General features: G+C 36.5%; 1 protein-coding gene across 2 annotated transcripts in view; it reads right to left on the reverse strand.

Moving 5' to 3' along the window:
* The window catches only part of SLF2 (SMC5-SMC6 complex localization factor 2), a 48,221-nt gene that overhangs the window by 9,413 nt on the left and 10,851 nt on the right, over window positions 1-27,957 (reverse strand). For both annotated transcript variants that reach the window (XR_005833214.1, XM_008707210.2), the window contains exons 5-18: window positions 26,958-27,946; window positions 25,907-25,977; window positions 22,213-22,335; window positions 21,586-21,753; window positions 20,506-20,608; window positions 15,327-15,402; window positions 14,165-14,306; window positions 9,411-9,513; window positions 8,622-8,798; window positions 6,888-6,985; window positions 6,240-6,327; window positions 4,902-5,033; window positions 4,170-4,247; window positions 686-772 (exon numbers count right to left, since the gene is read on the reverse strand). Coding sequence is in view for 1 of the 2 variants with exons in the window: in XM_008707210.2 (XP_008705432.1) it covers window positions 686-772; window positions 4,170-4,247; window positions 4,902-5,033; window positions 6,240-6,327; window positions 6,888-6,985; window positions 8,622-8,798; window positions 9,411-9,513; window positions 14,165-14,306; window positions 15,327-15,402; window positions 20,506-20,608; window positions 21,586-21,753; window positions 22,213-22,335; window positions 25,907-25,977; window positions 26,958-27,946 (2,435 nt within the window). In the remaining variant the exon portion in view is untranslated. The remainder of the gene's footprint in view (window positions 1-685; window positions 773-4,169; window positions 4,248-4,901; window positions 5,034-6,239; window positions 6,328-6,887; window positions 6,986-8,621; window positions 8,799-9,410; window positions 9,514-14,164; window positions 14,307-15,326; window positions 15,403-20,505; window positions 20,609-21,585; window positions 21,754-22,212; window positions 22,336-25,906; window positions 25,978-26,957; window positions 27,947-27,957) is intronic.

Consider the following 27,957-nt stretch of genomic DNA (forward strand, 5'->3'; position numbering starts at 1 on the left):
GACCTGAACCAAAGGCAGATGCTTAACTGACTGAGCCACCCAGGCATCCCGGTAAGTTTCATTAGTACTGGAAGAACCTTCTCTTCAGGTGTCAGGAGTTTTAGAATAGAGGGTATAGTAAAATGAAAGATATATTTGTCTTGAGATTTTTCCCTTTCACTTTTTTAAAAAAAGTAATCTCTTCGCCCAATGTGGAGCTCAAACTCACAACCCCAAGATGAAGAGTTACATATTCTACTGACTGAGCCAGCCAGGCACTCCTCTTTTCACTTCTAATTTAGCTAGAAGTATTAGTAGAAACTGATTTATGTTATTAAAGGAGAAAGTCATATTTTTCATCTTATATGTTCTTTTTTTAATAAAGATTTTATTTATTTCAGAAAGTGACAGCCAGACAGCACGAGAGGGGTGAGAGAGCATGAACAGGGTGAAGGGCAAAGGGAGAAGCAGACTCCCCACTGAGCAGGGAGGCTCCCCCCCTGCCCAATGTGGGGCTCAATCCCGGGACTCCAGGATAATGACCTAAGCCGAAGGCAGACACTTAACTGACTGAGCCACCCAGGTGCCCCCTCCCCCCTTTTTAAAGAGAGGCTTATATGATTCTCTTCCTCAAATATTAATGCAATCAAAGCTAGACAATAACAAAAACAAAACCTAAAAATTCTCATGAAAAACACACACTTACCTTAGTTCTATAAAACAGTCTTGCATCTTCCCTAATATCACACTTAACATGCTTTTCCAAAGCCCCACAGAGGTGCACGAAGTGTTTCTGTGTAAAACAAACATGAAGGATAAAAACAACTTAGAAGCATTGCAAATTAACAAAGAGGAGATGATGCCGTTAGAACAACCATTTAAAAATCTATCATTCTCCAGTTATCGATTTCTGATGTTAACCATAACATAAGAGCAGTCATATCTGTGAAAACAGTAACTGCCACAACAATAAGACTTATGTTAAGATTTATTGTTAGTTAACATAAAAATATATATAAAAATGAAAGTTGTTTTGCTGCAGATTAAGCTACATTAATGAAAATTAATGTTAGAGTTCTGTGATGTAATGCTCAGAAATTTAAAGAGTCCTTTTTTAACATATTCTCTAATAGAATATTCAAATAACAAACTAACTTACTTTTTCTCTATGAGCAAAACAAGGTTTAAAAGTAGTTTCTTGAAAAATTAAGTGTCTTAAGTTTTAGAAGTGTATAGTCCAAAACAGTCACTGTCATACATACAGTAAGGTTGAATATACTAAGGAGAGAATGTAAATGGACACTTTTTGGAAGGGAAATGTGATAACCGTTATTTTACAATAATTAAAATTTGAAAAATTTACAAGCTTTGATTTAGCAATTCTAATTCTAGTAATTTATCCTACAGAAATGCTTGTACAGGTTGGTAGAACTATACAAATAAGCATGTTCATGTTAGTACTGTGTGTTATCACAAGGAACATAATACAATGTTCATCAATAAAGATTTTGAAATACTTTAGTTATTAGAAGTGCTAATATCTTAAGGCAAAAAAGATAAGTTGCAAATAATATGAATAGTATGACTCCATTTTTGTTGAAGTAATTAAGTTAGTATGTGCACAAATTATGGAGAAATTTATAGGGGGGCATCGGATAATAGGAGTCTTTTACTTTCTAACTTAGTTTTATAAAAATTGAATTTTTAAACAATAATCATTGCTTTTAATCAGAAAAAATAATTTAAAAAACGTGAAGACCTATATAAGAACAATACAGATAGATGACTACATTAGATTCCAAGCAGGAGAGCAAACCGTTTTAGGGGCAGGCAGGTAGCTGGCTCGGTCAGGGGAGCATATAACTCTTGATCTCGAGCCCCATGTTGGGTACAGAGATTACTTAAATAAATAAACTTAAAAAAAAAAAAAGAGAGAGAGCAAATGTAGTGCTATGTACAACAGTGTTTATAATATATGAGCTACTGCACAGGGAAGGAAAGCATAAACAAAATGAAAAGGCAACCTACTGAATGGGAGAAGATATTTGCAAATGATATATCTGATTAAGGTTAATATCTGATTTGGTTAATATCCAAAATATATAAAAAATTCAAAACCCAAAAAAAATCCAATTAAAAAATAGGCAGAAGACTTAAATAGACATTTTTCCAAAGAAGACCTACAGATGGCAAATAGATACATGAAAAGATGCTCAATATTATTAATCATCAAGGAAATACAAATCAAAACCACAATGAGATACCACCTTACACCTATCAGAATGGCTAGAAGCAAAAGACAAGAAAAAACAAGTGTTGACAAGGATGTGGAGAAAAAGGAACCCTCGTGTACTGTTGGTGGGAATGTGAATTGGTATGGCCACTGTGGAAAGCAGTATGGAGATTCCTTAAAAAATTAAATGAAGTACCAAATGACTCAGTCATTCCATCACTGGGCATTCACCCAAAGAAAACAAAAACATTACTTTGAAAAAATATATGCACCCCTATGTTTACTGCAGCATTATTTACAAGCCAAGAATGGAAGCAACCCAAGTGTTCAGTGACAGAAAGGATTAAGAAAATGTGGTATATATACATGTATGTATACACACACACACACACACACACACACACACGAATACCATCTAGCCATAAAAAGAATGAGATCATGCCATGTGAGACAAATGGGTGAACCTAGAGTATTATGCTAAGTGAAATAAGTCAGACAGAAGAAGACAAATACTATGTGATTTCACTTATATGTGAAACCTAAAAAACAAATGAAAAACAAAAAGCAGAAACAAACCTATAAATACAGAGAACAAACTGATGGTTGCCAGAGGGTGGAGGAGGGTGAAGGGGTGGGCAAAATGGCTGAAGGGGAGTGGGAGATAACAGATTTCCAGCTTAGGAATGAGTAAGTCATGGGGATAAAGGGTACAGCATAGGGAATATAGTCAATGGTGTTGTAATAGCACTGTATGGTGAGAGACAGTAGCTACACTTGTGGTGAGCACAGTATAATATATAAACCTGTTGACTCACTGTTGTACACCTGAAACTAATGTAACATTGTGTGTCTACCTAAAAAAAAAAAAACAATCCAAAAAGCAAAACAAACATCACAGCCTAAGAAAACCCCACATGGGGGTTCCTGGGTGGCACAGCTGTTAGGCGTCTGCCTTCGGCTCAGGGCGTGATCCCAGCGTTATGGGATTGAGCCCCACATTGGGCTCCTCCGCTATGAGCCTGCTTCTTCCTCTCCTACTCCCCCTGTTTGTGTTCCCTCTCTCGCTGGCTGTCTCTATCTCTGTCGAATAAATAAATAAAAATCTAAAAAAAAAAAAAAAAAAAAAAGAAAACCCCACATGAACCAGTGTTAGGTCCTTTTCACAATGACTAAGGAGATAATACTAAGTAAAATAGGTTGGAATACCTACAGTATGAAACATGATGACATAAATAAGAACTTTCCCCAGAAGTATGGATTATGGTAGTATGGGAAGGACAGAATAATTCAAAATGAAAATCTTAGCATGGGAGATAATTAAGAAACGCATATGTAAAGTAGCCTGACTTACCATCAATTTAATTTTGAAGGCAAATATATTTCTTTCTTTTTTTTTTTTTAAAGATTTTATTTTTATTTATTCGACAGAGATAGAGACAGCCAGCAAGAGAGGGAACACAAGCAGGGGGAGTGGGAGAGGAAGAAGCAGGCTCACAGCAGAGGAGCCTGATGTGGGGCTCGATCCCAGAACGCCGGGATCACGCCCTGAGCCGAAGGCAAACGCCCAACCGCTGTGCCACCCAGGCGCCCCATGAAGGCAAATATATTTCTAAAGGAAAAAAAAAGTGTAGTGGGAGAAGAGATGGGAAGAAACCAGCTAAGAGCTGGCCCATTTGGTGACCTTGGTATCTTATTACCATATTACATTACTGTCAAGTTATGATGGTTAAATTACACTCCAAAAACAGAACTAACATGTGCAGACAATTCTTGCCAATGATATGGTTGCTATTACTTCCTTCCTTCCAGTGTACACTGGGATTTCTATAGCAAACACAATGTTAACTTTTACAAAGTTTTACAAACTTTTACAAAGTTTTCTTCTATATAAAGAACATTCATTTATTCCATCAATAGTGACACTTATTAAAAACAAAAAACACTAAAAACTACCTACCCGTTGTCCAGAAGAGAAAGAATGAGAACAACTAACTTCACCAACTAAATGAAGAAGAATGTAGGTCAGGTAATATGCCTGTTAGAGAAATAAATAAAACAAACACCCATGAATTAGCTAGGATAGATATCATCCCAGTTTACACATCAGGAGAGTTGTCCAGGAAGGATTAAAGAATTTGCTAAGGTTAACTGAACTGGTAAGTAGGGAAAAGCCAAGCATTTAACCTAGGCTTCCTGACTGCTACTACTTCTTTTTTATTTAAAGATTTTATTTATTTATTTATTTGACAGAGAGAGAGAGGCAGCGAGACAGGGAACACAAGCAGGGGGAGTGGGAGAGGGAGAAGCAGGCTTCCTGCTGAGCAGGGAGCCCGATTCGGGGCTCGATCCCAGAACGCTGGGATCATGACCTGAGCCGGGCTTCCTGACTTCTGACTCCAGCGCATTCCTTTTACCATCTCACAACTGCCCTAGTAAAGGAGTATAAAAAATACTCCCAGTATTAAATTACCAACAACCAGCCTTTTACCTCAGTTCTCAACACTCAAGATTACTTACGAATTTCATGACAGCAATAACTAAAAAAAATATCATTTACTTTATAATTGTGTTTGCTAGAATGTATCTAAGTCTCTAAATCCAGAAATGCCTATGCTATCAGCCTGTCGTTAGGAAACTGGCATCAGTTATACTTGTATATACTCTTTTGAGATGGTCTAGCCCCGGATACCTGCTTTTCGAGTTCCAAATGAAGACTGTCATCAATAGTGCCATTTGGCTGTTCAGCCCTTTTCTTCAAGACCATTTTCTTCAACAAATCTGAAGGCTTCATTTGCACAAGATAGCGATGTAGGACTGATATCTATCAACAGAAAGAGGAGAAACCGGACAATATTAAGCAATACAGTTGCTCTTTCTTAGTCTACTTCTTTCCAGTGGTTCTCTGTTCATTTTGCCTTCTCTAATTTTGCCCCTTTAGCTTTCTTTATAGTCCAGTGATATCCAATTCTCCTTCACTTAAAAGTCCTCATTTGCTTAAAAGGGATTTTAAATTAAAAGGTTCAGTACTTGTAATGGAGGATAAAAGTTCGAGGAGGAGACCAAATGGCACTACAATAGAGGCCAAACAGAATCCTTTCTCTGTGAAATTATTTGAAAGTCAGCAAAGCTGAATCTCCCTATGAGTAGAAGTCAATGAATTCTAAAAAGAATTCTCTTTTGATGCAAGTTAAGTATCACTGAAAGGACTGACAGTCCTCATATACCTGGAATCAAATCTACCTGAGCTCTACTAATGAAGAAACCAGCTGTCCCTTTCAATCTCTCTGTCCCACAGCACCCTGTGCATACCTCTATCCTTGTTCTTACTACATTGTACTACAATCAACCTAGATTATGTTTTCAAGAGCAGAGTCTCTAATTCATTTTTTTTTATCCCCAGGACTTGGTAGAGAACAGAGCATCTTGTATTGAATTGCAGTTCACACAAGAACACATCTAGACCAGGTCAGATGTTGAGTTTTAAAATTCTAACTATGTGTAGCCTCTGTAGCTCCCTTAGTGTTATAAATGTTTGTAAAAAGCTTTCAGGACCTTTCAGTGGAGCTTCCATTGGACGTATTTAAACCCATTCATCTATACATGATGTATTTACTACTGAACAATTACTAGCGGACAACCATGTTTAAGCTCTACTATTTAATATTAAAACAGGTACAAGATGCAATTAACGTACAATAGTTCTGCAAGTTCTAATCTTGTGATAAAATTGCTAACCTTGTTAAATAATCATATAAATAGTCATACTTATATAGCACATTTTGATTTTCCCAGTATTTGTACATTAATCCATCTAACTGCCCACCACCAACCTATATGTTAATGAGTATGACATCATGAACATGTAATGGATCTCATTAGTTAAGTATCATTCTAAGGATTATATGAATAGTATTATGTTTGAGAGCTGAGATCTAACCGCAGAACTTTCGACTTAAGAACTGTCAATTTTCCTTATACCTCACTATCTTTCTCATTTATGAAAAGAAAAGAAAAATATCATTTATACCTGCAGATTATTGGCATTAGGGATATCTTCATGTTTCTCATCCAAAAGCTTTGAAATAATCACTAGGCTGAGGCACTGTCTTAGTTGCCTGGAAATAGAATTTAAACGTAGTCAGAATGCATTTTAATCAATACTGTTTGAGAAGCAAATGAATGAGCCCAAAGTTGTTCTAACTGGAAACAGTGTTTCAAGAGAAGACAGTATAAGAACATGTAAACTTTAATGGAACAGTAACATTTTTATGTAAAATATTTGTACATAAAGTTAGAATTGCCTGAAACTCAGGCAAATCATTAAGAGCCTTTATCTTTGGCCGTGCTGATTTATTGACAGAAAATCTATCTTATTGCTCACATTTATGTTTACTAAAGTAAAAAAAAAGAAAAAAAGAAAATGCTAATCCATTCATTTTCATGATATGTGCCATCTGTATTAAGTTATAAGATAAGCTAAAATCAAAAGTCAAGAATATCACAAAATGATCTAAGTATTAGAATCAGGTTGTCAATGCTTTTTCCCACAGCTGACTATGAAATAAAAGACTGATCTAACATTTAAGGAATGATGAAAGGAAATAAAAGACCCAAAAGTATTTTCATTTATGTAAATATAAATTTTTCCTAATGTTTAATTCTCAATTTTCAATACCGTCCACGTGATGTCCAGTTAGGAACCAGCTGAACCAACCACAGAAGGTTGTGTGGATGATTAGACAGTTCATTTATGGCCAGACAGAGTTCAGGCACCTGAAAACAAAGAATGGGCAAGATTTTTCAAATAGGTCAGTGGAACCAAATCATCCGCATCCCTTCTTGCCCTATAGGAGCATGATGACAAAAAGAGCATTTATTTTTAGAAACAGCGTGGAGTCTAGAACCTGCTAAATCACAATACATAGTACACAGATTCAGTTTTATCTTAAACTCTGGAACACACTGAACAGATATATTTATCAGAATTTCATTTGGCTTTCACGTTTTGTTCTATGTCGTACCTATACCTATATCTAAAAAGTCCTCCCTAGAAAAATACAAATCTAAATCTAAATAGATCTAATTTAAGATTTATTTATTTGAGAGAGAGAGAGAGTGTGTGCGAGCGGGGGGAGGGGTAGAGGGAGAGAGAATCCTCAAGCAGACTCCCTGCTGAGTGTGGAGCCCGACTGGAGGCTACACCCCAGGACCCTGAGATCATGACCTGAACTGAAATCAAGAGTTGGATGCTTAACTGCCTGAGCCACCCAAGTGCCCCTAAACAGAACTAAATACAAATACCAGTTTCTAAAGGTATATAATGAGAGTTGCAAAAGATCATACATGTTCCTGACCTGGGATTTCTTGCATTTTAGGGATCCTCAACTATTTCAGTATTTAAAGTCTAACAAATTGCTTCAAAATACTGAGTAGGGGAAGAAAGTATGGGATGAGGGTAACAGATGAGACAAGGTTGATTATGTCTTGTTAGTTGTTGAAGCTGGGTGATAAATACTTAATGGGTTCATCATACTTCTCTCTCTACTTTTGCACGTTTGAAATTTTCCATCAAAAAAGGTTAAAAAATATAATTCTTGGGGCGCCTGGGTGGCACAGTGGTTGGGCGTCTGCCTTTGGCTCAGGGCGTGATCCCGGCGTTATGGGATCGAGCCCCGCATCAGGCTTTTCTGCTGTGAGCCTGCTTCTTCCTCTCCCACTCCCCCTGCTTGTGTTCCCTCTCTCGCTGGCTGTCTCTATCTCTGTCGAATAAATAAATAAATAAAATCTTAAAAATATATATATATAATTCTTAAAAACCTAACAAAAATTACACATTTACCCTTAATATGGCTATAGATGTTCAACTCAAATTTTTGTTGTATGTGTGACTTTGCTTCATCATTTCATGTAGGTCTCTCCTCAAAGGTCACTTCAGAAGGGCATTCCCTGACTGCCTTATCTGAAATACCAGAAGATTCCTGCTTTGCTGTTCTCTATACCCATGTCCTGCTTTATTTCAATTTGCAGCCCTTATTACAACTTGACATATTATAATACACATTTTCTTTATTATTTAACCCTCTAACTAGCAAAGAACTTCCATAAAGGCAATGGATTTATGTTTTCCAGGGCTGTATCTCTAACACTTACATTAATGCTTGGCCCCTGGTAAATCCCCAATAAACACATTTTGTTTTGAATGAATAGCTGCAGTTTTAGAGAAGATCAGTTATCATAAATTTAATATAGTTCCAACAAAGATAGTCCCTTCCTCAGTTTATTTTTCATCTCCCAGAGATCTTAACTGAGCTTAGAAACTATTAATTCCATATGCACTATGAAAGTCAAATTGTGATGGTATACAAAAAACCAACACTAAAACCAATACAAAAGCTTTAAGTATGGTTACCTTTGTGTTCCAATCTCTAATGTTTTTCATCAGATTTATCAGGAGGCTTTGAAAGTCCACTAGAGGAATTTGTTTCAGCTGTTTCTCCAAACTCATTTTAAACAACATTAAAATCAGCAACATTATTTCATGATCCTGGTAACCTTCTGGATGTATAGATGTACACAAGCCTAGAAACTGTGACAGAAGTACAAAGACAAAACAACTTAAGGAGATATATTTTACTTGGAGAGTTTAAATTATAAAAACTTTCTGATAAAATGCAAAAGAGAACTTATAGAAAGCAAAACATCAGATGTCTAGAAAAAAGAAGGCAAGAAATATTCATGTTATTAGTTGAATAGAATGGTGACAGGATAAGTATTTTCTTCTCCAATTTTCATTGAGATTTTTTTAATGATTCAGTATCACTGACTTGATTCAGCCACTAAAAAGTTTTAACACTGCTATTAATTCTTAATCACTAAGTTACAAGTAATAACTTTTTTCCCTTCATACATCCTAATTCTAAAAAAATTATTGGTTCTAAAAAACATTGGTTTCTAAAAGCTTCTTAGTAAAGGTATCCTAGAACTATATTAATTCTATAAGTCTAAAGTTCCCTTTTACTCCTAATATTAAAACAAAAAATAAAAACAGCAAAAACGACATTTAATACAAAGAATAAGAAATTTCAAAGATTGGAAATCACCTGGTAAAACACTAGTGATTTTGTTTTAAAACCACTAACCACAAAACTAAATGGTTCCAGTTCTGTGCTAAAGACATAAAAAAGAAGTTTTTCCCTACCTTAACCACATTTAAAATGTTGGTTTCAGGAAGAGTTGAAAAAATTGGCTTACAAGATGAATCTTCACTTCCTTCCCCCCACAATGTCATTTGTGTTTCAGAACTATTGAAAAGTGAATAAAGCAATGTGAAATTAAGCACAAAATATTTTAAGAAACACCAAACAACAAGAAAGTTTTGTTGAAGCATAATTTACATACAATAAAAGGAATATACCCATTTAAAGTTTTGATAAATATATATAGTAGTGTAACCACCAACAGAATAAAGTAGTAGTAGAACATTTCCATTACCCACAAAAGTCCCTTCATGCCAAATCCAAGTCACTTCGCTAATCCCACTCCTGGTAAACACTGATCTGATTTCTACCTCTATGCATTAGTTTTCCCTTGAACAGCTACTTTTTATAAGGCACTATCCTCATTGTTCTTGGTGTCAGAGAAGTATGTAGACGGTGGCTCTGACTACAAAGAACTCATAATAAAGGTCTCATGAATAGACAGCAATATAAAAAAAACAATTCTAAGCACCGCAGTTTTGGTTGAGGTAATCAGTCCAGGTCCATGAAGGAGGAGACACATGAATTTGGCCTTCAAAAGATATTTTCTTAATTTTTTGAATAAATAATACCTTTATATGGTTAAAAAAACTTCATAAGGTATCAAGGCACAGTATGCTGTGAAGAACTGTCCTCAGGCTAGGCCTTTTGCCACCCATTTCCCCTCCCCACAATCACTACTAGTTTTAGTCCTTCCTTCCACAAGCATTTTATGTATATACAAATAAATATGTATTTATTTATTTGCCCCCCCCTTAATATAAATGGCAGCACACTATATACTCTGTTGTGCACCTCTCTTTTTTTCACTTAATATGTCTTATACTGCCATAATTATATACGAAAAGCTTTCTTAGCTTTTAAAGTCTCTGCTTGGTAGTCCTGTGTGGCCTTCCTAGCTGTAAACCTCAGGCAAACTACTTAACCTTTTTGTGCCTGACTTACCTGTAAAATGGGAATGAGAATACTATCTAATAGTTGTAGTGACCATTAAATGAAGTGCTATATGTGAAGCCCTTAGAACTGTGCCTGGCACATAGTAAAGCAATATGTAACTATTAGTAGTTGTGATGATTATTAATGTAACATGATTTATTAATCTGTTCCATACAGATAAGACTGTCTTGCTCTTATTTTTTAAAGATTTTATTTATTTATTTGAGAGAGAGAGCAAGAGCGAGAGAGAGCACAAAGCGGGGGGGGGGAGGAGTGGGCAGAAGGAAAAGCAGGTTCCCCACTGAGCAGTGGGCCCCATGTGGGGCTCAATCCCAGGACCCTAGGATAGTACCTGCTAAAGGCAGATGCTTAACTGACTGAGCCACCCAAGCGCCCTGTCTTGCTCTTAGAAACTGTGCTTCAACGAGAGAGGTAATATTTTGGTGAGCAGACACTGAGGATGGAGGTGAGGGATCAGTATGAGGAAGAACCAATGCAGTGATGACTAATATGGAGGAACAGCAAGCAGATCATTTTGGTTAGAACAAAAGGGACAGCAAAACAGAAAACAGGTCAAATTGTAGAGTTTTAAATACAAGGTGTAAAAAGTTCGAGAACAGAGGAGAAAGAAGTTCCAGGCTATGTTTCATAAAAGGAATCCTGCAACAGTGAAAAGAATAAATATCTTGGAGGTAGAAAGGCCCTGAGGAAAGGAGATTTTTTTTTTTTTTTGCCAGGTAGGCATGAAAAGAGGATATGAATTAGACTAACAATGGTAACAAAAAGGAAAGAACAGCTGTGACATGAACAGAGAAAGCAGAACACAGGGATGTGAGAATTGATGGAATGCAGAAGAGAAAGAGGTTAGTTGTGACTCAGATTTTAAGTCTGTACACCTAACAGATTAATGGTCAAGAAAAGAACCGTTCTACTATGCTTTAGTATATTATTCACGCTAACTGATTATTTAAGAACCTTCAAACATTTCATACACACCAACAAAAATGGTTAAGTTGCATATAAGTCTTAGAAGAGTGAGTTGTGGTCATATCTCAATAGGATTCAGTCTTGTACTCATGCTGCTTAAACAGGCATTTCATCATGGTTCACTCATTCCTTCACCAGCTCCTTCGTGCTTTCCAGTGCTCATCGATGCCTACTACTTCACAGCAACAGTGACTACAGCCACGACCTCCCTGCTGTAGTCACCAAACCTAACTGAGGCTAACTCTTTAACTGGTAAGTAACCAATAAAAAAAACTACTTTGCTAAATAGCATTTGCATGTATTATGTCTTAATGCATTCATTGTATATCTTTATTTCACTATTCCACTACTGTATCTGCTTACAACAGTGAAGAAAAATTCAAATCTGTTGCACACAACATACATTACCACATTACTGAATTCATTAAATGTTAAATAATAAAATAATTGATATTTTAACTTTTTAAATATAGGTGGTTTGAGTACTTTAGTAATGTTTGGGGGAAATGGCTGGGTTTTTTGGATGGGCTGGGAAAGCATTATTTTCCCTAAAGTGATAGAATATAGTCTTTATCTGAAAATTTGCTATCCAACACATTTTTAAATACAGATTACATCTGAGCAACAAGGGATCCTGTACAGAGTGGAAAGAGAACTAGAGAGGTGAGAGTTTGGCTTTGGATATAGCAGTAACAAGAATTTACCTTTTTCTCAGAAGTGAAGATGAATATATTCTCATATTTAAGAACCATTTTTATTTCTGTGATCAGTTTATTCCTTTTTTCTAATAGGTTATTGATATTTTTATTAATTTGAAACTAAACCTTTGTTTGTAACCAGAGTTGTTTCATTCATACATATATGCATGAATATGAAAAATTCACATAAATACTATAGCTCCTTCCCACTCCCTTTTGAGGCTTTTCTTTTCACTTTGTGTATAGTGATTGCTGTCATGACAAATTGTTTTTAATGTGGTCAAATAAATTAATTTTCCTATTTATGGCTTTTGAGTCTTAGTTCATACACAAAACCATTTCCCCCTTTTCTAGGATTATAAAAACCTGCTGGTTTCTTCTATTACTTTTATGGTTTCATTGTATATATTTAAATCTTTGATCTATCAGTTTGAGGTATGGATGCAAAATTTTTTTCAGATGGCTACCCAGTTTTCCAGATAATGGATAGTACCAGATACTTAATAGCTTACTCTTTCATTTATGAAATAGCATCTTTAGCATTTACTAAGTATCTATATGTATTTGGTTCTATTTTGAACTTACTTTGCTCCACTGACAGAGCTTTGCACTTTGTGCTTGTCCCATACTACTATCTGCTAAGGCCAGTCCTGCCTCCTAACTCTTCTTTCTCAAAGCTTTTCTGGATATTATTTTTTTCCATATGACTTTAGAATCACTTGTATAGTATCAACTCTCCCCTTCCCCACAAAATATCCCACTGGCATTTCTTACTCAAATATCATTAAGTTTATGGTTTAACTTTAGGAGCTCTAATGTATTTATATAATGTTGAATCTTCCTATCTGAAAGTATGGTATGCTCTTCCATTTATTTAGGTCTTCTATTTTGTCTCTTAGTAATGTTTACGCGCGCGCACACACACACACACACACACACACACTTTCTCTCCCTTCTGTTTAAGTTTATTCCTAGGTATTTCATACATTTTTCTTGCTGTTGTAAATGAAGTCTTTTCTTCCAGTTTATCTTTTTTTTTAAGATTTTGTTTTTAAAATTTTTTAATGTAATCTCTACCCACAAGGTAGGGCTCGAATTCATGACCCTGAGATCAAGAATCACCTGCTCTACCAACTGAGCCAGCCAGGCACCCCCTCCTCCCCACCCCCGGTTTATCTTTTAAACTAGCTACAGTTCATATACCTGAAGGTTACTAATTTCTCTTTTTAAACTTTGTACTCTGGCATCCATACCAACTTCTGTCTCTTTTTTAAAGAATTATTTTATTTATTTGAGAGAGAGAGAGAGAGAGAGTGAGCAAACAGATGAATGGGAGGAGAGACAGAGAGAGAGACAGAGAGAATCTTAAGCAGACTCCCCGCTGAGCACAGAGCCTGACGTGGAGCTTGATCTCAGCACCCTGAGATCATGGCCTGAGCTGAAACCAAGAGTTGGCCACCCAGATGCCCCCGTTTCTTTTTTAAGTAGGCTCCATGCCTAATGTGGGGCTTGAACTCACAGCCAGGTGTCCCATACCAATTTCTCTTACTTGTTTCTTTTATTTGTTACAGCTTTTCAGCTGACTCTTAGGCTTCTTTGTATACATTAACACACATCTTCTGCAAATAATGAAACTTTCACCAACTCATTTCCAGTTTTTATATCTCTTATTTTTTTCTCTTATCTAATTCCTTTGGCCAGTATTGCCAACAGAATAATGTCAAATTAATGCCAAGAAATAATGTCAAATAATTATCTAATTTCTTTGGCCAGTATCGCCAACAAATAATGTCAAATAAGCAAATAATGTCAAATAACAGAATGATGTCAAATAACAAATAATGTCAAATAATGTCAGTTTTATTTTAAAAAATTTAAAAATTTTAAATGTTTCTATTTCCTCCTTGTTAAACTTGATGATGACTTGCAGATTAAGACAGATGTTAAGAACACATTTCAACTTTGAGAGGTTTAAAAAAACCAAGAATGGGTACTGAAAAGAATATTAACTGTTATCATATTACAAATTATTTAAAAGAATGTTTTTGGGAGTTAATAATGAAAAGAAAACTTACACTAGATTGTCTTCATTAAAGTCCGGCTGAAGATTCTCCAGAGGAAACAAAGATCTGAAATCAATTCCCATATTGAAAAACACGGCTGCTATATCAGATAACGATGGGATCCAGGGCCAAACTGGTGAATCACTGAAGGTATCTAGTTAACAGAAGAAAATTTATCTCAAATCCCAGGTTCACAAACACACAGTTGCAAGGTGACAGTCTGCATGTGAAACATGGATTATTACGATGATTTTATAGAAATGACATCTGGTAATATGTTAACAATATAGTTACTTAGAATGATCATATACGAATTACAGGTTTTCAAGGAAATGTGAAGGAAATGACATTTATGAAAGTATCTGAGAGTGATGATGAATAAAAGGGTGTAACTCAGGAAGTAACACACTTTGAAAAGACTGAAAATAACAATGTTAAAATACCAAGTTCTCCTGACACAGGAAGATTTTACCATCTTCAGTGCCCATATAGTCCCAATCCTCAAAACAAGTGAGAGATGTAAATCACGATGCTTGTTTCATTTTATAAGGGATCTCAAAGGTGAGAAAACAATTGTTACCTTTTTGTAGTGGATATTTTCAATCTCCTCAGTGCACAATCAGTACAATACTTGCTCGTCAATAAGCCAGTTAAAGTTAATTGGCTAAATAAATAACAAACTTGCAACTATTTCCATTTACCCAGGACAGTAACCCATGAGTTGGTAAGTATTAGGTTAGGCCTGTCACTTGTAAGATCTTATATCTTTTTTCTCAATGCAACTACAAAAATGCAGACACTAATTTTTATTGGAGTTTCAGGCCATTATTAAAGATTCTAGATCACAAAAAATAATTTTATTCTATATGTATGAATATCTTAAATGTTAAGCAATATGAAAGAGACTGTACACATAGCAACCAATAATTCACACTGCTAATCAGAGTAAATTTATATACTCACCATTTTTTTTTTTTAAGATTTTATTTATTTATTCGACAGAGATAGAGACAGCCAGCGAGAGAGGGAACACAAGCAGGGGGAGTGGGAGAGGAAGAAGCAGGCTCATAGCAGAGGAGCCTGATGTGGGGCTCGATCCCGTAACGCCGGGATCACGCCCTGAGCCGAAGGCAGACGCTTAACCGCTGTGCCACTCAGGCGCCCCTATACTCACCATTTCTAATCGTTATTTCCATCAATGTACTTAAAATCTGCACGGACACAATACAGTCTGTATGAACCGACATCATCTGCCAAAGTAGAGTATTAAAAAAGAAGAAAGAAAACAAGCATTTACTACTTGCCAGGCATATATAAAGGTGTTTTATGTGTATTTTCTTTAATATGTATATGCATTTCATTTTAATACTTACAATAACCTTATGACATGATCATACGTTACACATGAGCAGACAGGTTCAGAGAGATTAAAATAGTCTACCCAATGTAATACATGAGGAGTTGGAACTTAAAATTCAGGTCTGATTCTAAAATCAGGGCCCTTTCCATTCTAACAGGCTGACTGTTTTTATAACTTTTGTTTATATTAGATAAATACAACATTTGAAAACTATCAAAAAATGCCTTTCTAGTTCATTTGTGCGATGAAATTCAAAAACCATAAAGGAAAAGGCTGCTAGTTGATCATAGGCAAAAATCAAACCACAAACTAATAAAAATATTTGAAATGATACAAATGTGCAAAATATCAATATACTTTTTATTTATTATTTTTAAAAAGATTTTATTTATTTATTTGTCAGGGAGAGAGAGAGCAAGCACAAGCAGGCAGAGAGAGAAGCAGGCTCCCAGCTGAGCAGGGAGCCTGATGCAGAACTCAATCCCAGGACCCTGGGATCATGACCCGAACCAAAGGCAGACACCCTACCGACTAAGCCACCCAGGCGTCCCTATCAATACACTTTTAAAAAGATGTTCAGTATCACTAGTAATGAAAGAAATGCAAAGAGAAGTGACAAGCTGTCATTAGCTTGTGAAGAGAAGCCTGACTCTGGGCACCCCCACTGATGCTTGCTCTCCCTCTCTCTAGTGCTCTCTCTCAAATAAATAAAATCTTAAAAAAAAAAAAGAGAGAGAAGCTTGACTTTGAGATTGTTAATGATCAAGAACATTGATAACACCAGCATTCATAAGAGTACTAGGAAAGAGGTAGCATGTCCAGTATAATTTGGTAAAATTAAAAAGTAATTTGGTAATGTTTATGCAAAGTTATTATCCTTATATTTTGATCTAGTTAGCCTTTTTACATACAGAATTCATATGCAGAGGCATATAATTAATATAATTTTACAAAACCATTTTTTGGAACAAAATCAACCCGGTTTAAAAAAACATTAAAAAAAATAAAATAAAAAATAAAAAACATTTTAAAGAATCATATGACAGGGGCACCTGGGTGGTAGCTCAGTCAGTTAAGCATCCGACTCTTGATTTTGGCTCAGGTCATGATCTCAAGGCTGTGAGATCAAGCCCTGTGTCAGGCTCCCTGCTCTGCAGGGAGTTTGCTGGAGATTCTCCCTCTCCCCGTTTGCACTTGCATGCACGCTCTCTCTCTAATAAATAAATTTTTGGGGAAAAAAAATCATATGACATATTGACAGTAAATTTTTTTTTAAAGATTTTATTTATTTATTCGACAGAGATAGAGACAGCCAGCGAGAGAGGGAACACAAGCAGGGGGAGTGGGATAAAGAAGAAGCAGGCTCATAGTGGAAGAGCCTGATGTGGGGCTGGATCCCAGAACGCTGGGATCACACCCTGAGCCGAAGGCAGACGCTTAACCGCTGTGCCACCCAGGCGCCCCGAAAGTAATTTTAAAGTGGTTTTGCAGGGAAAACATTTCTCTTTCCCTTTTGCTTTGGAGCTATAGATTATGATTATAGTAAATTTAAATCTAAAATGTAAGGAAGAATAACCCAAACTCTGGTTTCAATTAGGCATATTTGTGTCACTGTATGTTTGTATTAGCATCATTTGTATGTTTGTGCCATTTTCAGAATCAACCGGTGTCCAAAAAAAGTCTGTTATAATGTTTGTGTTATATTTTGCTACTAGGGGGCAGCAACATTCAAAGGCATGTTGGAAACCGGAACAATCTTTTTCCGGCAGTAATGAATTCTAAGGTGGGCAACCCAGTGCTTGGAGATAATTAAATAAATGTGTAAAGAGGTGTATATAACAATCCGATGTTTACCAATTGAGACTGGGTTAAATAAATCATAGTATAACACTACAAAAGAATATTATAAAGCCATTAAAAAAGGATAACATATCTATACTGATGTGAAAATACTCAATAATTTGTTATCTGAAATAAGTCATAAAACAGCACATATTGTTTATATTGTCATACAGCAACCTATGTACATGCAGAGAACAATCTAGAAAACACTAAAATTCAATAGCCCCTGGAAACTGGGATGCCATTAAGCCTTTTTTAAAAAAATCTTCTTTCCATTTTACTTGAACTTCTCACAATCAAATGTGAATTGCCTTTGAAAAAGTTTTTAAGAAGTAGTAAAGTGTCTTTCTAGTTTTATACTCATAAAATCAGGATAATGCAAACATTTTAAGTGCATTTTAACAATTAAATTTACAAAAATGTTACGACCATAGAGTTCATTCCTTTTTTATGGCTGAATAATATTCCATGTATATGTGTGCATGTTGTGTGTACTTCTCTTTTATCTACTCATCTATCAATGGACACTTGGGTTGCTTCCATAATTTGGTTATTGTAAATAATGCTGCAAAAAAACACTGGGGTGTATATTTCCTTCTGAATTGGTATTTTTATATTCTTTAGGTAAGAAGGGTTAAAAAAAAACAACACATTAGAACCACAGCATTAAAATAAATTCTGACATACTTTCTAAAAAAGAAAAATAGTTGTAAGTTGGTGTATCTCCCCATCATGAAAACTGGACTTGGAATTGAAAAGGAGAGATGAGACAAAGTGTTTTACACAGAAAAAGTGATTAATGAATGATTATTAGTTTAGTTTTTCAAATAATAAATATGTAGAGTATAAAAACTGCTTATACAAAGGTATGCTTAAATGTTAAAATCAGGGTTTTAAAGGCTATAATGAGGACCCCCCAACCAAGATAAAAATTAACACAGATAAATGCAAAGTCTTACTTACAAGTTTAAGAAAAGATATATTGCATAGTTAGAGAATAACAAAGCCCTGGCAGGACAACAGATGAAGTTTTGAATTGCAGTAATAGAAATATGTCAGTGGGTAGAAGGGAAAGAGTCTCACTGAAAACTGCTGTTTAGAAAAACCTTATCTGGAGCGTATGTCCATTTATGGGGAAACACTTTATTTATTTTTATTTATTTATTTATTTTTTTAAAGATTTTATTTATTTATTTGACAGAGATAGAGACAGCCAGCGAGAGAGGTAACACAAGCAGGGGGAGTGGGAGAGGAAGAAGCAGGCTCATAGCGGAGGAGCCTGATGTGGGGCTCGATCCCAGATCGCCGGGATCACGCCCTGAGCCGAAGGCAGACGCTTAACCGCTGTGCCACCCAGGCGCCCCGGGGAAACACTTTAAAAGCTAAAGGCCATTCAGAAAGATGATCAGTAAAGGGACTAGATATTTAGTGACTGGAGAAAGTTTAGTGTTGGGGGAGATGAGGCTCATGACAGCTGTTTTAAAATAAGGGAAGTACTGTTAGATGAAGCATATTCTGGGAAGCTCTAGAAAAGATAATTAGTACTATTATATAAAAACCACAGGGAAGCAAGTTTTGATTTGATTAGGACTGTTTTAAAAAAAATTTACTGGGGTCAAAGTAGTGAGCTCCTAACCACTGGAAATAAACACTCCTGCCCCACAGTCTGCACTGCCTGCTATTTTCTCTGCCTAGAATGCTCTTTTATCACATAGTGGCAAGGTTCACTCCGTTACTTTCTTCTCAGATCTTTACTCAGACCTCACCTTACCAGTAAACCCTCATCATTATATTTTTTTCTTTCCAAAAACGCAAGCTTTTATCCCCAACCCTGATTCTTCTCTGTATCTACCCTGATCTACTATTTCTTCTTAGCACTTACCATCTGACATAATATATATCCAAATATGCTCTCACACACATACCCATTTACTGTCTATCTCCTCTACAGTACTAGAATGTGGCTTTCATGAGATCAGAAATGTGGATTTTTTTGTTGCTGTTCTAATACCTGGCACAGCTGGCACTCAAAAAATGCCAGCGATATGAAAAAAATGAATAAAAGGCTATATTGGAATATCTAGTTCTTGCCAAATATGAGATTGTTTGAAAGGCTATCTTAAAGCCCACTTAAAGACACTCATTCTGGGGCGCCTGGGTGGCTCAGTCGTTAAGCATCTGCCTTCGGCTCAGGGCGTGATCCCAGCGTTCTGGTATCGAGCCCCACATCAGGCTCGTCCGCTGGAAGCCTGCTTCTTCCTCTCCCACTCCCCCTGCTTGTGTTCCCTCTCTCGCTGGCTGTCTCTCTCTGTCAAATAAATAAAAACTCTTAAAAAAAAAAAATTTTGTGGGGTGCCTGGGTGGCACAGTGGTTAAGCGTCTGCCTTCAGCTCAGGGCGTGGTCCCAGCGTTATGGGATCGAGCCCCACATCAGGCTCCTCTGCTATGAGCCTGCTTCTTCCTCTCCCACTCCCCCTGCTTGTGTTCCCTCTCTTGCTGGCTGTCTCTATCTCTGTCGAATAAATAAATAAAATCTAAAAAAAAAAAAAAAAAATTTGTCTTAAAAAAAAAAGACACTCATTCTGTTTTTCCCACTTCTCACTTCATACAATAGTCCTATTTTTCGATACCACTGGTATTTATAAAATTACTGTGCAGATAATACAAAAATTTAGATAATTAAGTGGATTTAAGAATTAAACATTATTGGGGAAGAGAAACATCTGGTTGTGTACACACACACATGGGAAAATATTAGTGTACCAGTCAAATCCTAAAAATATATATTCAAGAATCTCCATAAAAATAGGAGAAAAAAATACTTTAAAAAACTCCACAAAGCCCCCATCCCCTCCCAAAAAAATAGGTAACGTAAGAATGAGAAGAACGCTTCTAAAACTAACCATGAGAGTGATTTACCAGTGGGATGAAATGTCTTAGACACAATTAACACTACTATCCCGCGCGTGATCTGCATTAGCATTTCCTTCATCATCTCTTCACATGGACTCTTTTGCCTCATTTTAACCCGCTGAAATCATGGGTTTGATGTGCTATTTTTTTTCTCTAGTAATATGCAAATATGATATTTTAAGTTTGTTTTTGACTGGAAATGCAGAAGACAACTATATTCCCCAAACATTTCTCTTACCCGAAACAGCCACTTTAACACAGGTACAGGACACTGGACATAGTGATAAGCAGAGGTAAGAAAGCCTTGTGTTGTCAAAAAAATCTGATCTGTTTTTCCTGATCTGAAAAAATAAAATGAAATCAATGGTAAGAAACTTCTACCACCACATCTGACATAATCAGGGAAATATGAGCAAGCACACCGCTGGAGGTGGACTCGACTCTACTATGGATGGGTTACTCATAAAGGAAATTCAAGTGATGGCTTAAAGCTGATCCAGTCTGTTGGTCTGTCTCCAGATTTATCTGGTGGATAAACTTACATTAGCTGGCAGTGTTGAAAAGGCTCCTACTAAGTCTCAGGGCACTGTCTACTTTTGCCATCTTGGGTTTGTACTTCCATAAAACTCAGCACCAGAATTAATGTGATCGCTCTGGATCTGAGATATCATGTACTGAGAGAAATTAGACCAATCTGGGCACTGTAGTATAGACTGCTAGTTGCCCATCCCAACATCTATTCTTGCCTTTCCTCTTGGTAACTGAACGCTGACTTTTATTTAGCTGGGTACACTAGCTCTGCCTGAAATAAAAACCATTTCTCAGCCTTCCTTGTGACTAGATGTGGTCATGTTGACCAAGTTCTACCCAACTAACCATAAGTAGAAATGTGTGGGATTTCTGGGAATTTGAAATTAAAGGGCTGGAATACCAGTAGCACCTGAAGCAACCAGGTACTTAGGATGGTGGAGAAAAAGATTATATGGGAAACACCAGCCCTGGACTTCCTACCTCTGCACTTCTTTCACAGAAGAATGAACTATACTTCTTGTTTTAAGCCCCTATTATTTTGACAGTCACTGTTATTATATTCTGATCTTAATCCTAACTAATAAAGGCATGTAATACGCCAAGCAACTATCTTACACTGCTTCCTATAGTTAAATAATAAACACAAAAACAATAGTAATAAGAAGGATTAGGAAACTGGATACATCATAATAGAAATTAACCTTATAGAAGATTACATCAGTTAGAAATCTTTCAGGGTAATTTTTATATAAGAAAAAGTAAAATGTTCTTCTATTTTTCTACTTACTTAAGAATAAGCTTTTCTACAGCACTCTGTCCTATAAAACCAGAGTCTCTTAAATCCAAGGTATACTGATTGAAAATTTTTCCGGAATTGAGGAAATTAAATATTTCTTCACCTGGGTGATGATCAGGAATAGCATCAATTGTAACTGAAAATTTCTTTAGAAATTCCCTGGAATAAAAACAGTTATTGAATACCAAATAGTTATATTTCATATGGTTTTGTGTTTAAAGGTTGGGTGCAAAGAAAACTCTTCTTAGGACCATTGTTAACCCCAGATAAGAAGACTGCATGAGAACATGTGTTTTGTTCCTCCCAGTTTTTGCTAGTAGTTAGTCCAAAGCCAATAAATGGGTCTACGTGAAAAGAAACAATAACCAGGAGAAAAAAGATGTAACTTGGCCATAACATTTGTCCTTCAAATCCATCACAGATGGATTAGAAAACCATCATAGTGTATGGTGACTAACATAATATAATAAAAAATCATTTAAAAAAAAAAAAGAAAAGAAAAGAAAACCATCATAGATTACTCGTTAAGTACATAACCATCAATGGTTCATTTATTTCACAAGAACAAAATTAAAAAATATAAACTTAATAGGGTATACATTACGAAAAATGCTGTACCTGTGCTCTTCTAAGAGGCCATCCTCATCATCTGTACTGTCTTCATCTCCAATTCTAATGGGGGATTTAATACCTCGGCCCTGCCTTATGTCTTCCTGCAGTTGCTTCTGCAATTCATCTAGTCTGAGAATTGAAAGAAAGTTGTAAGAAAATGGTTTACTCTAAAAATAATCTTTATGTCTAAAAGCAGCACCAAAACCCAAAACAAACCCCCCAAAAAACCCAACCTCTTATTAATAAGTACCTTGTTATATGACAAACTTTGTTGCACGCTACAGGTCAAATTATGTCTTCCCAAACATCATGATGTATAACAGACTTTTACCCAGCTACTGGTATGATATTAGAATAGGGTTCCTTCGCATCAGAAGACTTGGATATTTCTTTATAGCTAGGACTTCAAGAATGATATCCAACTCATTTAGAGAAAGGGGAAGGAAAAATGGCAAAGAATAATCTGATTATCCCCTGAATCTTTAATGCTCATTTGACTCCAGTAGACCAACATCCTGATAATATTAATTAGGCTTTCTAATAGCAGTAATCATTATCATTGTCATCATCATTATCATCACAATACCTAACACTGAACCTTTATTATGGGACAGGCACTGTACTGAGAACTTTATGTATTAAATCTTTCAACCCTCAAAAGAGGTAGTTTACTATTACCCATTTTACAGATGAGGAAACAGACATTAGGAATGCTAACTTGCTCAAGCTCACAATGCAAGGAGCTGGGATTCAGAGCCAGAGAGTCTAGCTCTGGAGTCCTTAAGTTATTTTATTTTTTATTTTTTTAAGATTTTATTTTTTTATTTGACAAACAGCCAGAGAGAGAGGGAACACAAGCAGGGGGAGTGGGAGAAGAAGAAGCAGGCTCCTAGCGGAGGAGCCTGATGTGGGGCTCGATCCCAGAACGCTGGGATCACACCCTGAGCCGAAGGCAGACGCTTAACGACTGTGCCACCCAGGCGCCCCTGGAGTCCTTAAGTTATTTTAACCCAGGTCCTTATTCCTACCTCCGGCCCCACAGTAGATGAGTATAATACAACAGTAAGGGACCAGGTAAACGTATTTGCTCTATCAATACAGAAAAGTCAATTATCAGATCAAACTAGCATGTCTGCCTCTGGTCCGTGCAGTATTCATTTTAAATAAACAACTTCAGATCTGACATTACAAATCACATGAATTCATAAAATGTTTAAAAAATTTTACAATAGAAACAATTTCTCTAAATTTAGAAAGGGGAACATGTCTGACTAATTGTATTTCCTATGGTTAGCTAACTCATATATCAAGTTTGAGACACATATATACCAACTTCAAATCAGTTGAGCATTTTTTTTTTTAAGATTTTATTATTTATTTGAGGGGCGCCTGGGTGGCATAGCGGTTAAGCGTCTGCCTTCGGCTCAGGGCATGATCCCAGCGTTCTGGGATCGAGCCCCACATCAGGCTCTTCCGCTATGAGCCTGCTTCTTCCTCTCCCACTCCCCCTGCTTGTGTTCCCTCTCTCGCTGGCTGTCTCTATCTCTGTCGAATGAATAAATAAAATCTTAAAAAAAAAAAAAGATTTTATTATTTATTTGAGAGAGAGAGAGCACAAGCAGGGGGACTGGCAGAGGGAGAGGGACAAGGAGACTCCCTGCTGAGCGGGGGGCCCGATATGGGGATCCAATCCCAGGACCCCAAGATCATGACCTAAGCCAAAGTCAGACACTTAACCAATTGAGCCACCCAGGAGCCCCAAGTCAGTTGAGCTTTTAGTTAAGTTGTCTGGGCTAGTTTTGAGGATATTCCTTAAGTAAGGAAGATATTTTTCCCCTCATTAGCAAAAGCAGTTTACAACTAGTGACACAGATTTTATTAGGTCCATTATGATCCTCAAACTTTTTGATTTCTGTGTGTGTGTGTGAGAGAGAGAGAGAAAGAGAAAGAGCCAGAGCCAGAGCCAGAATGAGAGAGAAACAATTCTAAACTTCTTCCTCAAGAGTAACTTGATGTAGAAATACCATGTGTGATTATGCTGGTTTCAAAATTTGGTCTATATGAACATAAGAATGTTTAAAAAAAATTCTATCTATGCAAACAAAAAACCCTGAACAACTCAATTAAAAAATGGGCAAGGAGCACCTGGATGGTTCAGTCGATTAAGTGTCTGCCTTCGGCTCAGATGATGATCCTGCGGACCTGGGATCGAGCCCCACATCGGGCTCCCTGCTCAGCAGGGACTCTGCTTCTCCTTCTCCCTCTGCCCCTTCCCCCTTTTGTGCTCTCTCTCTCAAATAAATCAATAAAATCTTAAAAAAAAAAAAAAAGGGCAAAGGATCTGAATAGACATTTCTCCAAAGAAGCTATACAAATGGCCAACAAGGACATGAAAAGATGCTCAAAATCATTAGTCATTAGGAAAGTGAAAATCGAAACCATAATGAGGTACACTTCATACTTGCTAGGATGGCTATTATCAAAAAACCAGAAAATATCAAGTGTTGGGTGAGGATGTGGAAAAACTGGAATCCTTGTGCACTGCTGGTGGAAATGTAAAATGGTGCAGCCATGGAAGACAGTACAGCAGTTCCGCAAAGATTTATGTATAGAATCACTGTATGATCCAGCAGTTCCGCTCCTCGGTATATACCCAACACAAAAGAACTGAGTGGGGACTTGAAGAGATATTTGTACACCCCTGTTCACAGTAGCAATATTTCCAATAGCCAAAAGTAGAAGCAACCCACGTGTCCATCAAATGATGAATGGATAAATAAAATGTGGTATATACATACAACAGAGTACTATTTAGCCTTAAAAACGAAGGAAATTTTGACCCATGCTACAACATGGACAAACCTTAAAGATGCTATGCTAAATAAGTCAGTATAAATGGACAAATACTGCATGATTTCATTTATATGAGGTACCTAGAATAGTTAATTTCATAGAGACAGAAAGTAGAAGGGTAGCTGCCAATGGCTGGGGGAAGGGGAGGATGGGAAGTTATTTAATGAGTATGATATTTCAGTTAGGGAAGCTGAAAAAAAGTTTTGAAGACGGATGGTGGTGATGGTTGCACAACAATGTGAATGTACTTAATGCCACCGAACTGCACATTTAAAAATGATTAGAATGGTAAATTCTATATATTTTATCACAATAAAAAAAACACACAAAAAATTCTGCCCATACTTTTGATCAAGAATTTCAGCTACCAGTTAGATTCTGGTTGTGGTAAGCAGAAAAGAATTTGTGTTACTACAGTAATGCAGTAAACCATAAAAACCTGATCTTCTGACCCAGCCTGTGAACAGGAACACTTTATTTCTTTTTTTTTTTTTTTTAAAGATTTTATTTATTTATTCGACAGAGACAGAGACAGCGAGCGAGAGAGGGAACACAAGCAGGGGGAGTGGGAGAGGAAGCAGCAGGCTCATAGCGGAGGAGCCCGATGTGGGGCTCGATCCCATAACGCCGGGATCACGCCCTGAGCCGAAGGCAGATGCTTAACCGCTGTGCCACCCAGGCGCCCCAGGAACACTTTATTTCTAACAAAGCTGCCAGTAAAACTGTTATAGTAGTATTAGCACAAAATGTATGCTAATTTCTCATAATTTTTAAAGGAAAATTAAAAGCCAGCTACACAAACAAGCAGTATGTTAAATTCAGCAAGGTAGTCATGATGCTAACTAACCTTTGAGTGTCTTCCATCTCCTTCACTAGACGTTCCAAAGTATTTGTATACGTCCCACTATGAACATGTTCCTAAAACAAGAAGAAAATTTAGGAATACTTTGTAACATATCTTAGTAGAAGAATTGGGTTGTTTTAAGTTATTCAGAGTACTAAATAATATTTTCTGTCAATAACCTAGGCCAGGAGGATACCTATCTTAGAGAATTTTCATCATCATGCTTTAAATCTAGTATTTTGTACTGCAGGCAATTTGATTTTTACCACTTATTAGGAAAGGCACTACTTATAAAACCCTGCCAGCCTTAAGAACTGACTGCAAACACCCAAGGGCTCCATGGCTACCCTATCTTTATTTTTAAATTCTATTTTAATGGATTCAAACTAATTTTTAGGTGTTACCATGGAACATTAACACCTTCCCCACCAAATTTTACAGACATATTAGAATTTAATGCAGCTTATTCCCAAGATAGAATGAAGCACTTTATAAATAAAATTGCACACCACAATTAACAACATTTCTACACTCTACCTTCATTTACAGCAGTGGTCTCCAAAGCAGGGGGTGTGCAAGGTGATCCATTGGGGTGCAGGAAGAAAATAATAGAACTTCTATTTATATGGAACGTCTACAGAAACTCCAGTAGAACTTAGTCTATAGTAACTTCTATATAACTTCTATAGGAAAATACTTTTTTCTTCTTCCTTTTAAATTCTGTTTTTGCATATGCTTTATAGAAAGTACACAGTAGTATAGTGGTACATGTATATAATCTATAAGTACACATATATATTGGAGTACATGCTTAAAAATTTTTTACTAACAGAAGTGTGTGTGATCAAAAAAGTTTGGAGACCACTGATTTATAGTAATAAAACTAAAGATATGGGAAACCCATTAACCAAACAAGAACTATACCAGTTTCAGTCCAATTATGAATCATAAAAAATACTAAGTTTTCAAATAAGTTCTATCAATTTATCCCTCTTTCACTAATCAATCCATCTTCCCCTCTTCAAGTAAAGATAAATGTCACAAAACTACTTACTGTATAGTCTGATGACTGAGATCTAAGCCCCTTGGAAAGAGCAGGAGGCTTTCCTGTAGTTGCAGAAGTCTGATTGAAGTTCAAAGCCATTATTTCTTCCAGTGATTTTAATGTTTCCTCTTCCTCATCACTGTCTAGGTTGTAACCTAAACTTTCTTCATCACTATCAAAATCACCCCTTAGTTTTCTTTTCAGTGCATTGCTACCTGCATTGGAATTTCCTGAACTCTCTTTATCTGAAGGGGCTTTATCTGAAGGTGCTGTAGGGCTTGGGATACATGGCACAACTTCCAAAGCAGCTGGGGGAGACTTTGTAGGAGTGCCATATTCTGAACGCAAAGATCCCCCAGAAATTTTCCCTGAAGATACATTAGAATCAGCTTTATCAGTCTTTGCTTTGTGTTCCTTGTGTTTGGAGGACTCTGTAGAATGCCCAGAACATTCTTTAGATGAGGAACGTTCTTTTTCTTTTTTAGGAACTGGAAGAGTGCAATTTTTAGCATTTAATGGTACCCGGGAGGAACCAGCACTTGGAACATGGGAGAGTAAAGGTAGAAGTTTTGTCTCCTTTGATGCCACAGAGCTAGCAGTTTTATTTTTCTGAAGGTTGCTAGCTTTTTTAACTGCAGACTTTTCCTGAGGTAAAGATAAGTGGGGTTTCTGCATCTTAGTCTCTTTGGTACTTGCCACACGGATTTGGTCACTATTCCTGGAAGAATGGTGGCCAGAATTTGAAGGTGCCAAGCCTCCAGAGGAGCGATCAATTTCTTCACTGGGTTCCTTGGATATATCTTCCAAGCGCAATACATCCCCAGGTGTCTTCAGTGCAATATGTTTTATAAATTTCTCTCTCTGATGTGGTCCGTCAGGACGCTTCTCAAGGAAGGACTCTTTTACTTTTGGCATTATAGATTCTCTTGTGCTTTTCAGATCTGAGTCCACAGAGTTCCTTTTTCTTTTGTCAGGGAACTTATTCTGCTTAGACCCTGCTAAAATTTAA

The sequence above is a fragment of the Ursus maritimus genome, unplaced genomic scaffold, assembly GCF_017311325.1.
Source record: "Ursus maritimus isolate PB19 unplaced genomic scaffold, ASM1731132v1 scaffold_7, whole genome shotgun sequence".
Classification (NCBI taxonomy): Eukaryota; Metazoa; Chordata; class Mammalia; order Carnivora; family Ursidae; genus Ursus; species Ursus maritimus.